At 44.7% G+C, this 12430-nt stretch overlaps 2 protein-coding genes across 18 annotated transcripts in view; both read left to right on the top strand.

Annotated features, from left to right (window-relative positions):
- The window catches only part of LOC129187574 (titin-like), a 172621-nt gene extending 162842 nt beyond the window's left edge, over positions 1-9779 (top strand). For all 16 annotated transcript variants that reach the window (XM_054787058.1, XM_054787067.1, XM_054787066.1 and 13 more), the window contains 8 exons: positions 58-360; positions 553-852; positions 951-1526; positions 1619-1924; positions 2063-2665; positions 2737-7787; positions 7858-8011; positions 8412-9779. In XM_054787058.1, the coding sequence (XP_054643033.1) occupies positions 58-360; positions 553-852; positions 951-1526; positions 1619-1924; positions 2063-2665; positions 2737-7787; positions 7858-8011; positions 8412-8689 (7571 nt within the window). In that variant the 3' untranslated portion in view covers positions 8690-9779. The remainder of the gene's footprint in view (positions 1-57; positions 361-552; positions 853-950; positions 1527-1618; positions 1925-2062; positions 2666-2736; positions 7788-7857; positions 8012-8411) is intronic.
- Positions 9780-10312: 533 nt separating this feature from the next.
- The window catches only part of LOC129187842 (kinesin heavy chain-like), a 37342-nt gene continuing 35224 nt past the window's right edge, over positions 10313-12430 (top strand). For both annotated transcript variants that reach the window (XM_054787584.1, XM_054787583.1), the window contains exon 1: positions 10313-10569. In XM_054787584.1, the coding sequence (XP_054643559.1) occupies positions 10435-10569 (135 nt within the window). In that variant the 5' untranslated portion in view covers positions 10313-10434. The remainder of the gene's footprint in view (positions 10570-12430) is intronic.

Below are 12430 nucleotides of genomic sequence, written 5' to 3'. Positions count from 1 at the left end.
ACCAAAAATGACAAATTTAGAGGCTGCTGTATGAAGAAACTGTCATTTGCAAAACAGGACCACCTGAGCCTTCAACCATGCCACCAGAAATCATGGACATTACAAAAAATTCTGTCGCACTGGCCTGGTCCAGACCAAAAGACGATGGGGGTTCTTTCATCACTGGCTATTTCATTGAGTACAAAGAAGTGTCCTCGGAGCAATGGTGCCGCCACCCCACTAAGATTCCCTCCACCATGTTTACTCTATCTGGACTCACGGCAGATGCAGAATATCTCTTCTGTGTTGTTGCTGTCAACGACATTGGCGAGAGTGAGGCTGGACCTGTGTCAGACCCAGTCACCTGCAAAGATCCATTTGGTGAATCATTTTCGTCTTCACAATTAATTGATGGCAGTGATGAGGATAGATAAAAAGATTAACCATTCATCACCTTGCTTTCAAAGAAATATCCGATATACAGTATAATATATCTTTAGAGTTAGTACGTTGTGGTGAGAGATAAACAAAGACATATGATTTGATTTTGCTTTTATTTGTTTTACTTTTCAGATAAACCTAGTCAGCCAGGCGAAATTGATACGACAAATGTGACGAATACCTTGATCACCATTCGCTGGCAAGCCCCAGAGTGTGATGGTGGAAAAGAGGTCCTGGGCTACTGGGTGGAATACAGGAAGTCCACTGAGAGCAGCTGGAAGAAATGCAACAAGCAGAGGATGAAAGAGAGGGAGTTCACCATGCATGGACTGGCTGAAGCTACCGAATATGAGTTCAGAGTATTTGCTGAGAACGAGACTGGAACGAGCAGACCTAGTCGGACTGCCACTTGTATAAAAACTAAACTCAGCGGTGAGTATACTGATGGCTAATGTGAATGTATTAAGTACAGGAGGTAGAAGAGTTTGAGAAGAGTTTTGTGCATTTGTTACATTGCTTTGTATTTACAGCTGAAACAAAACCAAGCCTGAGAAAGGAAATGGATGAAGTGACAGCCAAGCTGGGACAGCCTGCTGTCATGAAATGCCAGATTATTGGCAGGCCCGTTCCTGACATCAAGTGGTACCACGCAGGCAAAGAGATAGTTGAGTCCCGTAAATACGAGATGAGCTCTGACGGGCGTAACCACTCCCTGTCCATCATGACTGACCAACAAGAAGATGAGGGAGAGTACACCTGTAAGGCTACCAATGATGCCGGAGATGCAGAAACTAAAGGTATCCTTGTATTGGAAGCTTCTCCATCCTTCCACTCCGATTACCCGTTGAAGAGCACATATTACGCTGGCCTGGGAACAACCCTGCGCATCCATGCGGTGTATATTGGACGTCCTATGCCAAAGATCTTGTGGCTCCATGAAGCAAAGACCCTGGAGAACGCAGATGATATTTGTATAGAAACCACAGAGCATTATACCCACCTCATTATCAAAAATGTGCAACGTAGAATCCACGGAGGCAAATACAGGATCAGACTGCACAACCACTTTGGCAGGGCGGACATTGCATTCAATGTTGAAATCTATGGTATGTTTGTGTCATCACAAGTCAGTGAGTTCAAGACTTATGCTTCTAAAAATATTTTTTTATTTCTAAATACGTCATTCATATGTTTCCAGACAAACCTGACATGCCTCAGGGTCCCATTGTTCTGGAGGCCCTTCTGAAGAACTCTGTCATCATCACCTGGAAACCCCCCAAGGACGATGGAGGCTGCATGATTACCAACTACATTGTGGAGAAGCGAGAGGACAAGGAAGGGAATGAGTGGGAACTGGTATCATCATCCATCAATGGTACATCTTGTCGTGTTCCCAACCTCACTGACAGCGCTGGTTACTACTTCCGTGTGTACGCTCAGAATCGCTATGGCAACAGCGAGCCACTTGAGCTCACCTCACCTATCCTCATTAAGAGTCAACTGGGTATGTTTAAGCAACTACTTTTCATGATATCATGTCTAACAAAAACTGTCTAAAAAAATCATGTCTAAACAAAAAACGTCATACAATGTCAGGTGTGGAAATATCCTTATTTTCTGACATAACTATTACTCTCCACAGAGAAACCATCACCCCCTCAGGCAATAGTTGTTTCTGGAATCACCAAGGACTCCTGTGTGGTTTCTTGGAAGCCTCCACTCAGTGATGGTGGCTCCAAAATCAAGGGCTATTGCCTTGAGAAAAAGCAAAAGCATAAGAAGGAGTGGGGCGAATGGAGTCCTGTGACAATGGATGAGATCAAACAGACAGTCTTCTCGGTCAAGCGTTTGTCTGAGGGTATAGAATATGTCTTCCGGGTGAAGTGCGAGAACCTTGGGGGACAAAGTGACTACAGTGAGGAAAGTGCTTGTATTGTTCCAGTCACAGCTGTTGACGTTCGGGCTCCTGCCTTCAAGGAAGAGCTGAGGAACTTGAGTGTTAAATACAAGAGCAATGCTACACTTGTCTGCAAGATCACAGGTCAGCCCAAACCAGTAATTAAATGGTTCAGACGAGGAAAGGAGATCCATTCGGATGGAAAGAAGATAAAGATTCAAGAATTCAAAGGAGGTTACCATCAACTAGTGATCACAGAGGCAGATGAGGAAGACTCCACCGTGTACCAGATCAGGGCCACCAATCAAGGAGGTTCCATCTGTGCTACAGTCTCTCTGGATGTTGAAAGTAAGAATAGTACAAATATATTATGCTTTCTGCTAAACCATTCTCTTAACAAACTTGTTCTCTGTTATCAGTTCCTGCAAAGATCCATCTTCCCAAGAACCTGAAGGACAAAGAAGCAATTCCTGCCCTTCGTGGAGAAATGGTCAATATTAAGATCCCGTTTGGCGGAAAACCAGATCCTGTCATCACATGGCAGAAGGGACAAGATCTTATTGACAGCAATGGCCACTACCAGGTCATTGTCACCAGATCATTCACTTCTTTGGTTTTCCCCAACGGGGTGGAGAAGAAGGATGCTGGCTTCTACATTGTCTGTGCTAAAAACCGATTTGGCATTGATCAGCAGACGGTTGAGCTGGATGTGGCTGATGTGCCTGATCCTCCACGCGGTGTTAAAGCTAACGATGTCTCTCGAGACTCTGTCACCCTTAACTGGGTTGCTCCTGCAAATGATGGTGGCAGCAAGGTTATCAGTTACATTATTGAAAAGTGTCCCACCACCGCTGAGAGATGGGAGCGTGTTGCTCAGTCTCGTGACACTCACTACACTGTTATCAATCTCTTTGGGGGGACTAGTTATCAGTTTAGAGTCATAGCTGAGAATAAGTTTGGAAAGAGTGCCCCATCTGAGACCAGTGGACCTGTCATGACAAAGGAGGACAAATCCAGAATCCTTCTCTATGACATCGAGGTAGATGATACAGGGCGCATCCCTAAAGGAAAATGTCAACACTCAGATGCAAAGAATATGCATAACAAATTTGCTATTGCAGAGGAGCTGGGAAGAGGTCAGTTTGGTATTGTCCACCGCTGTGTAGACATCAGCTCTGACAAGACCTACATGGCTAAATTTGTCAAAGTGAGAGGTGCAGATCAGATAATCGTCAAGAAGGAAATTGCCACGCTGAACCTGGCTAAACACACAAACTTCCTCCTCCTCCACGAGTCATTTGACAGCCAAGAGGAGCTGGTGCTCATATATGACTTTATCTCAGGTGTCGACATTTTTGAGCGTCTCAATACAGCAGAATTTGAGCTCAATGAACGTGAGATTGTAAATTACATTCGGCAGATCTGCTCAGCTCTTGAGTTCTTGCACAATCAGAGCTATGGACATTTTGATATCAGGCCTGAGAACATAGTGTACACAACAAGAACTGGCACAAACATTAAGATTATCGAGTTGGGACAGTCCCGGCACCTGACACCTGGGGAGCAAGTTAAGATCCAGTATAGCACTGCAGAGTATGCTGCCCCTGAGATCCACCAGTGTGACATGATTAGCACTGTGACTGACATGTGGTCAGTGGGTGTCCTCACTTACGTCCTCCTCTGTGGACTCAACCCATTTTCAGCAGAAACCAACCAACAGATGATTGACAACATTTCAAATGCAGCCTATAGCTATGATGATGACTCCTTCAAGGATGTCAGTGTTGAAGCATTAGACTTCACGGACCGCTTGATGACAAAGGAACGTAAACATCGTATGACTGCTGCTGAAGCACTGGTGCATCCATGGCTTTCCAAGCCTGCAGAGGATCTGAACACCAGAACGATCCAGACCAGCAGACACAAGAGATACTACCAGACAATGGTGAAGAAGGAATGGAATACTGTGGTGTCTGCAGCACGCGTGGCCAGTGGTGGCTCAATCAGGTCGCAGCGTGGTGTTTTCATTGCCAAGGTTAAGATTGCTCCTTTTGAACATGGACCAATCGGTGGTCAGATTGGCCACTCAGTGGCCAACGAGGGTGAGAGTGTGAAGTTTATCTGCAACATTGACAACTATGACAGCACCACTGAAGTGACTTGGTATTGTGGTGTCAGGCAACTGGAAGCTTGCGACAAGTATGAAGTAGATTATGAGGACGGCCTGGCTGTGATCACAATCACCAAGGTGACAAGAGCTGACGATGGCACTTATAGATGCAAGGTTGTCAATGAGTATGGTGAGGACAGTGCCTATGCAGAGTTGTTTGTTAATGGTGTCAGGTCCTACCGTGACTTCTTCACTACTCGTGTGGTCAAGAGGACAAAACGTAGAATTGACACTGCCAGAATGCTTCAGAAGCCTCCAGAGTTCACTCTTCCTCTAGTGAACCATACAGCATACATTGGAGAGAATGTTCGCTTTGGGGTCACCATCACAGTCCACCCCGAGCCCCGTGTCATGTGGCACAAATCTGGACAAAAGCTCATTCCTGGACAGGATGACAAAAAATACACCTTCCTCAGTGACAAAGGCTTGTACCAACTGATTATCCACAACGCTGAGGACAAGGATGATGCTGAATACAGCGTTGTGGCTCGCAACAGGTATGGTGACGACAGCTGCAAGGCTCGTCTTACTGTGATTCCTCGACCAAAGCCAGCAGATCTCACCCTGAGGCCCATGTTCAAACGTCTTCTTGCCAACGTTGAGTGCAGGGAGGGCCAGAACGTTCGCTTTGAGATCCGAGTTTCAGGCCATCCTACACTGAAGTGGGAAAAGGATGGTATGCCAATAGCCTTTGGGCCATCAATTGAACTTGTCCACGAAGGCTTGGATTATTTCATTCTTCATGTGAGAGAGACATTGTCAGAAGACTCGGGCGTCTACAGAGTGACTGCTACGAACTCTGCTGGGTCAGCCAGTTGCCAGGCAACGCTGAAAGTGGAACGTGTCGCCCATGTAAAGAAAGATTATGAGAGCATCCAAAAGGATAAGAAAAGTGTGTCTCAAAAGGAGGAATTAGACAAAAAGGTGAGGCTGTCTCAAATTTTGTCAGACACGGTTGTCATGCCATTACCACCTGCTGCAATCCAGGCGGTTAGGGAAGCAGCCACCATGTTTAAACCTGCGGTGACAACTAAAAAGGCTGAAAAGCCTGAGGCTGAAATACAGAAAGAACAAGAAGAGAGGAAAAAGCGTGCAGATGAGAAGAGGCTGCGTATGCCATACGTTGTCCCACCCCCTCGGGTCACGAACCCGGCTGTGCTTGAAGAAGACATGGAAATTAAATACTTTAAGCCACTCTCGGACATGAAGTGGTACAAGAAGCTTAGAGATCAGTATGAATTCCCAGAGCCCATGGAGAAAATTAAGCAGAAGAGAATGAAACGTATTCGTCTCTCCAGGTGGGAGCAGTTTTATGAGGTGCCTATCAGGATCAAAGACCAGTACAAACCAAAGTGGCATATCCCATCCATGACTCAAGATGATTTGGAGATAGTGAGGCCTGCAAGGTACCGCACTACTTCCCCAGAAATGGAGGCCTACCACAGGATTAGGAGAAGGTCTCTGGGTGACTTGGCAGATGAGGAACTGCTGCTGCCAGTCAATGAGTATTTGTCCATGAAAAGAACTGAGGAGGAGCGGCTGCACTTGGAGCAAGAGTTGGAGCTTGGTTACTCTGCTTCTCCACCCAGCCTCAGCCCTGTTCGCTTTGAGCTTTCAGCATTGCGCCCCTCATCACCCAGAAGAGTCTACAGTGATGATGATGATGAGGCAGAAGCCATGCAAAGATATGATTCGTACCGAATTCCATCCAAGTATGAAGCCGGCCCAAGTTTTGTTGAGTTACGGCAGCGTCACGACAAAGCCACATATAAACCTCCCAGACAGAAGCAAAGAGTGTACGAAGAGAGAGAAGATCAAGAGTTGCTGCGGCCACACACAACAACTCAGAGAATCTCCTCCTACAAGAGTGAAATCAAACGTATGGAGTTTGAAGAGAAGACTCGAAGTACGAAAAAGGAAACGGCGGTCACCGTTGTAAAAGTCTCAGAGGGAATTGAATCAGAGCATCTGACAGCTTTTGCTTCTGAATATATTCCAAAACCCATCATGAAGCTCCCAATGCCTGAACTGGAGAGGAAAGCCCCTTCCCCAGAAAAGGTTGACAAGACAGAGACAGTTTTGCCCAAAGTAGATTTTCTGTCTAGGTATGAGGAAAGGAAGACAACTCTAAGATCAGAGAGGAGATCTGTGGAAAGGAAACCAGAGGCGATGATGCAGACTCCTTTTAGCCTCGACCACATCCCTCGCATTACAATCCGCATGCGATCTCATCGTGTTCCCTATGGTTCCAACACAAGGTTCACCCTGAATGTACAGGCCAAACCTGAGCCCAAAGTAAAATGGTTCCACAATGGAAAAGAGATTTATGCAAGTAGCAAACATCACATGACCAACATTAGTGGCCTTCTTACACTGCAGATCAACAACTGTGTGACTGAAGATGCAGGAGCATATTCTGTGGTCTGCAAGAACGTCAAAGGAGAGATTTCAGATAGTGCTACGTTAGACATAGCAGCAGAATACGCTGCCTTCTCTTCCATCCGGAGGGATGAGGAACCTCCATCCTCCCATCCTCCAGACATGACTGAAATAGAGATATATCACATCTCATCAGCAGCGGTGAAGGAAACTGTGACTGAAACAAAAACCGTCACTGTTGTTGCAGAGGAAAAGGCAAAGCCTACTGTTCCAGCAAAGATCCTGACCAAACCACATTCTTTGACTGTTGAAGTGGGAGAGCTCGCCAGATTCTCATGTGATGTGGATGGTGACCCATCACCTACGATATTGTGGCTTCAGGAGGGAGAACCTCTGGCTTCCTCTGCCCGTCACCACATTGTGTCTACACAGTTCAGCTCCTCTTTGGAGATTTCTGCTGTTCAGGCATCTGATGAAGGAAACTATACGCTATTTGTGGAAAATGCTGGTGGCAAACAAGAAGCTTATTTTACTCTGACCATTCGCAAGTCAGAGCCCAAGCAGAAAGTCGTGGCCCCTCCAAGAGTAACCTCTCCAGAAGCCAAGTCCCCTGAACCTGTCAAATCCCCACAAAGAATCAAGTCCCCTGAGCCAGTCAAGTCGCCTCTGAGAGTCAAGTCACCAGCCTCATCGAAGGAAGTTGGCAATCAAATCAAATCACAGAAGAGAGTGACGTCACCAGCTGTTGTAAAGAAGTCAACTTCTTCTGTGGACTTAAAGCAGCTCGGCTGTGGAGCGACACCTCACTTCCTGTTGCAACCCCGATCCCAAAATGTGGACGAGGGACAAACTGTCATATTTACCTGTGAGATTGCAGGTGAGCCTTTCCCAGATGTGGAGTGGTTGAAAGACAACTTGGCTGTGAGTATTTCTTGTTATCTCGGCTTGAACTTATTTCAATTTGACCTTCACTCCGTGTTTTCTCCCACAGCTCTCGGCCACATCTAACATGAGAATGAGCTGCACCAATGGTGTGTACACTCTGGAGATATGTGATGCCAGACCTACAGACAGTGGCAAATACACCATCAATGCAAAAAACAAGTTTGGGCAGTGCTCAGCCACATCCTCTCTCAACATCCTCAGTAAGTAATTTGTGTTTTGACAATAAAGACTAGTGGTAGAAATTGGTGAAAGCAAGATTTCCAAAGTCAAGTATACTGTTGGAATTGCATTTTTGCTTATGGTGTTGAGTATGCAACCCAAAAAATGATCAGTCCGTTCACTTGAAGATAACTTCTATGCAGGCCGTTACTTTCAGTTCCATTGATAGCGTATATAAGACAAGTAATAAAATTATGGAAATGTGGGCTCAGTTGCATGTGGAAGACGCTTCCTCCTTACTGAGGAACCTTGTGGCAGTGATGAGAATAGGTGAAGATGATGTACAGAGATCTGAGCACATCAGTTCTTCTTGTGTTTGCTCCTCAGTCCCTAATGGAAGGAATTGTGATGTAACAGGTATTTCTGAACTGCCCTTTCCAGGCACCCAGCCAAAGATCATAGCTCTCCTAGAGAACACTGACATTGACAAATCGCTGATGGAAACAGGGGCCCTTTTTGGAGACCCTGTGCAGTGGCTCCACTCAGGTCGGACTCTTCCCAGCAGTGATGAGCATTACCACATTGACAACACAGCCAGTGTTTCCACACTTGTGATTGCTGCGGTGAAGAAGAAGGAAGCCAGAGCGTACACCCTCTGCCTTTCCAATGAACTTGGTTCTGACACATCGACCGTCAACATTCACGTCCGATCCATGTAAAAAAAAAAAAATGTTGCTTTAAAAATTGAAAATGATATTCCATCCTCCCCCATGTTTCCCTCATTGATGATCTTTGGTTTAGTGAATCAGCAACAAATGACAGATTTTTCTTCTTGTAAATATGAAATATTTTTGTACCAAACATGACATTCATTGATGCCAAACTCAAGTCTCAACTTGTTATAAGATGTGATGACACTTTTGCAGTGACATGTACATAATGTATATAGCCGGATTTCACGGTTATGAGAAATGTATGCATTGTTATTTATGACAAAAATATGAAGTTAAAGAAGCAAAGCAAATATGGTTTAATAGGAGAAAGTTCTACGTGGAACGATTACCCTGCGGAGAAAATGGAGAAACTAAACTTGTGCCTCAACGCAATGTTGAAGTCTAAGATTGCCTCAGCAGGTAGAGCTGCTCCCTGCTGATGTTTACTCAACACGAAAACGAAACTTGTTTACTGCGAGCGTAAGGCCCTAACTGCTGTTTGTGTCACCCTCACATAAGCAGCACGATGCAGCCTTGTGCTTCAACTGACTGAGTCATACCAACACTTTTTTTTGATGACAAGAGTGCGAGTGGCCTGCACTCTCAGCTTTGATCAAGGAGCGCTGCTTCTGGCACAGAACGGTCCCTTTGGCTTTCTGTACTTAACATCTCCTGGCCGGAAGAAGGTAAAGTCTGGGCTGACTCTGCTGTGCAGAAGCAGCGCCATCTCTTGGAGGAATGTGCATTAGTGTGTTTGTGTTTATTGTAGCGTATAGTGGGTTCACTCTGTTCATTGTTGACTTCTGTGCCACAGTGACTCCATCTGCTGTGTGAAATGTTTTCTTTCATTCACCCTCCTTGAGTTTTCTGTTTTAATAAAGCATGATTTCAGCACCAAACCCTTGTCATTTTTCTCAGTCATCTGTATGAAGACATCCCGCAAGACTGGATTGAACACAGATTTAATGTCTACATCAGGGGTTGGCAACCTTTACGGGCCAAAGAGCCAATTTGCAGATCCTTCCACTAAAGAAAAATAGTCTGAAGACGCAAAACATAACACAGCCAACAAATGAATGCGGCAACGGCAGAATACAACAAACAGTGCATTGTGCATGTATAACAGATGGGTAAAACCTCACTACTCACCTTCAGAACTGAGTTGCACAATGAGTTGACATCTTTTACCTCACTGGCAAATGCTGATCCATTTACCTCTCAATCACTGACATTATGCCAATTTCCGCGAGATTCCACGTATAACAGTAGATTGATTTATTATTGGCCAATTTTGAAAACTATAAAGACTTACATGTCTCACCAAACACAGGCAGGCACATGCCAGCTCTTTATATTTACTTAGATTTATTCAGCTTTTTATATATGCTAAGTCTGAAGAAGCCAGCCTGCTCTTAACTCGTTTTATCTTGGAAATAGTCACTGGGAGGAATGAACTTAGATATCCCGCCAATATGAGTGTGAATTATTCTGAAATATTGATTATAACCTTATTCGACATGGGTGGATTACATTTTAAAGTCGTCGATTCGGTTCCCATCTTTCGTTCATGTTAACGAGCCGTTCAAACGAACCGGTTCGTTCGTGAACGTCTCAACACTACCAAAGACTCGACTCGTTCACGAACGACACATCTGGAGAAACGACACAACAGCTGCAGTCAGCAGAAACGTCGCGTCTTGCTCTGGGTCTTTTCCAGCTACGACCAGTCGTAGAAGAAGAAATCGAAGTCGATGGCGGACGCGGCCCAGGCTGGCTTGTGCGGGGTGAAGGTGATGTGTCGCTTCCGGCCTCTTAACGACGCGGAGCGGAGCCGAGGAGACAAATCCATCCCCAAATTTAACGGGGATGACACCGTGGTGGTGTCGGTGAGTAGACAATAGCACCGGAAGTTACAATACCTCACAGCATACGTCACATTTGACGGATTTATTATTTTTTATTGCTTAATTTGACAGGGACTGTGTACGGTAATTGGCATTGCTGCAAACGAATCTAAATTAGCCAAAAGGCAATTCCTCATCCATTGGACTAATGGGCGGACAAACACACCCATTTGCGCTTGTTACTATGACGACGGCACATAAGTGGTTCGGTTGGAGCTGTTTGTGATCGACTTGTGGAACCTCCTCCATAGTCTCCAATTCAAGCTCGACCCGGACAAAATAAGTCATCCGAAATGTTACTTCTGTTTCTTTCTTCCTTGAACAGGTGTGTGTGGAGTAAAAATTAATATTATCAAGGATGATGTGATATTTTCATATATCAAAAAAAATTGAGAAAACGTATCTCTTATCTGGTGGCTTTATTGCACAGAGGGCAGCACATCTTTCTAGCACAGCGACAGCTCAACTGAACACTCCCCCATATGACAGACATACTCCACGAACACACAGTGCCATCTCGGAGCAGTGAAGTGTAACAACATGACAAATATGCTAAACAGACGATTTGCATGTGTAGGCTTTTAAGAGCAGGCCTCGGTTGATTTGATTGAATAAGCAGCTGCTGAAGTCAGAACGAACATAATTGGCTCTCATCAGGAATAGCAACTAGCTGTCGAGGTAGCTGTTAATGCTGTTGTCCCTCGCTCTATCTATCGCTCCCTCACCCTATTGCTTTTCAATCATGAATGATTTAATTATTGCTGTTTGGTGGTCACTAGGTAGGCATCAGTCATGGTATGAGACATGACGTTAGAGTACCTTTCATACTGCATGGAGACTGGTTACTGAACCGGCTGAACCCAGCCCACATGCCATGGCTGAGCTCAAATAAAAAAATAGGCTCTCCTTATTCCATGTGGAAGTGGTAAGTTTTTGGCCTCTTTGTCCTTCTTCCGCACGCCGTTTGAAACACAGTTTAGAATAAGTAAACTGGAGAGGCTCACTATACTTGCTATGCTAGCGACAGTTGTCTGTTATGTCCCTGCAGTGATCCCATAGTCTGTGATGTAAACATGTGATATTTCATGTCTACAGTAGAAGGCTCTAAGAATGTTAACAACTGTATTTAGAAAGTCCTAAACAGGTTTTCTATGCTCTAACTGCAAATATATTCCGTTTATTAATATTGAATCCTACTTTGTGGAAATTCAACTATCGAGTGTGGAACCAATGAACCGCGATAAACGAGGGATTACGGTATACTTAAACGCCAATAAATTAACAAAGACAAAAACACATTTGTTTTAACCTGATAATTTGCGTAACTGAGCATTGGTAACAAATTTATTTCAATAATTACGTTATTTTTTTAGCATACGCATCTGGCAAGCCATGCCTCTCTGCACAGTGTAGCTCCCCGCAGAGTCACACAGAGTCTTCTGTTCTTGAATAACTTCATCTGCTGTCACACCGACAGCAGTGCAATTCCAACAGCATACAGTATATGTATCTCCTGCTCACGACACGTCTCTCGTCCGTTCACACGTCCTCACTGTCACTAGACTACCGTGAGATGCATTCATGGACACTCCGAATATCACAACAATGTGTTTGTTATGTGTGTATGTGTGGTCTAAATAAACAGAAAGACGAAAGAAAAAAAATACGTGGATATTCTTATCACTCACTAACGTAACTCTTACTGCGGAAGTACAATTTTCTGCATTTAAATGTGCTCGGAAATCCCGGAAAATTCACTCAAAACATGTAATTTGTGGTGTCTTTGAATGCAATCCCCATTGCTCACAAAAACAAGGCTAAAGTGTGATTCAAATGTTATTAC

This window comes from Dunckerocampus dactyliophorus, chromosome 9 (genome assembly GCF_027744805.1).
Source record: "Dunckerocampus dactyliophorus isolate RoL2022-P2 chromosome 9, RoL_Ddac_1.1, whole genome shotgun sequence".
Classification (NCBI taxonomy): Eukaryota; Metazoa; Chordata; class Actinopteri; order Syngnathiformes; family Syngnathidae; genus Dunckerocampus; species Dunckerocampus dactyliophorus.
This window is presented reverse-complemented; position numbering and strand designations above follow the sequence as displayed.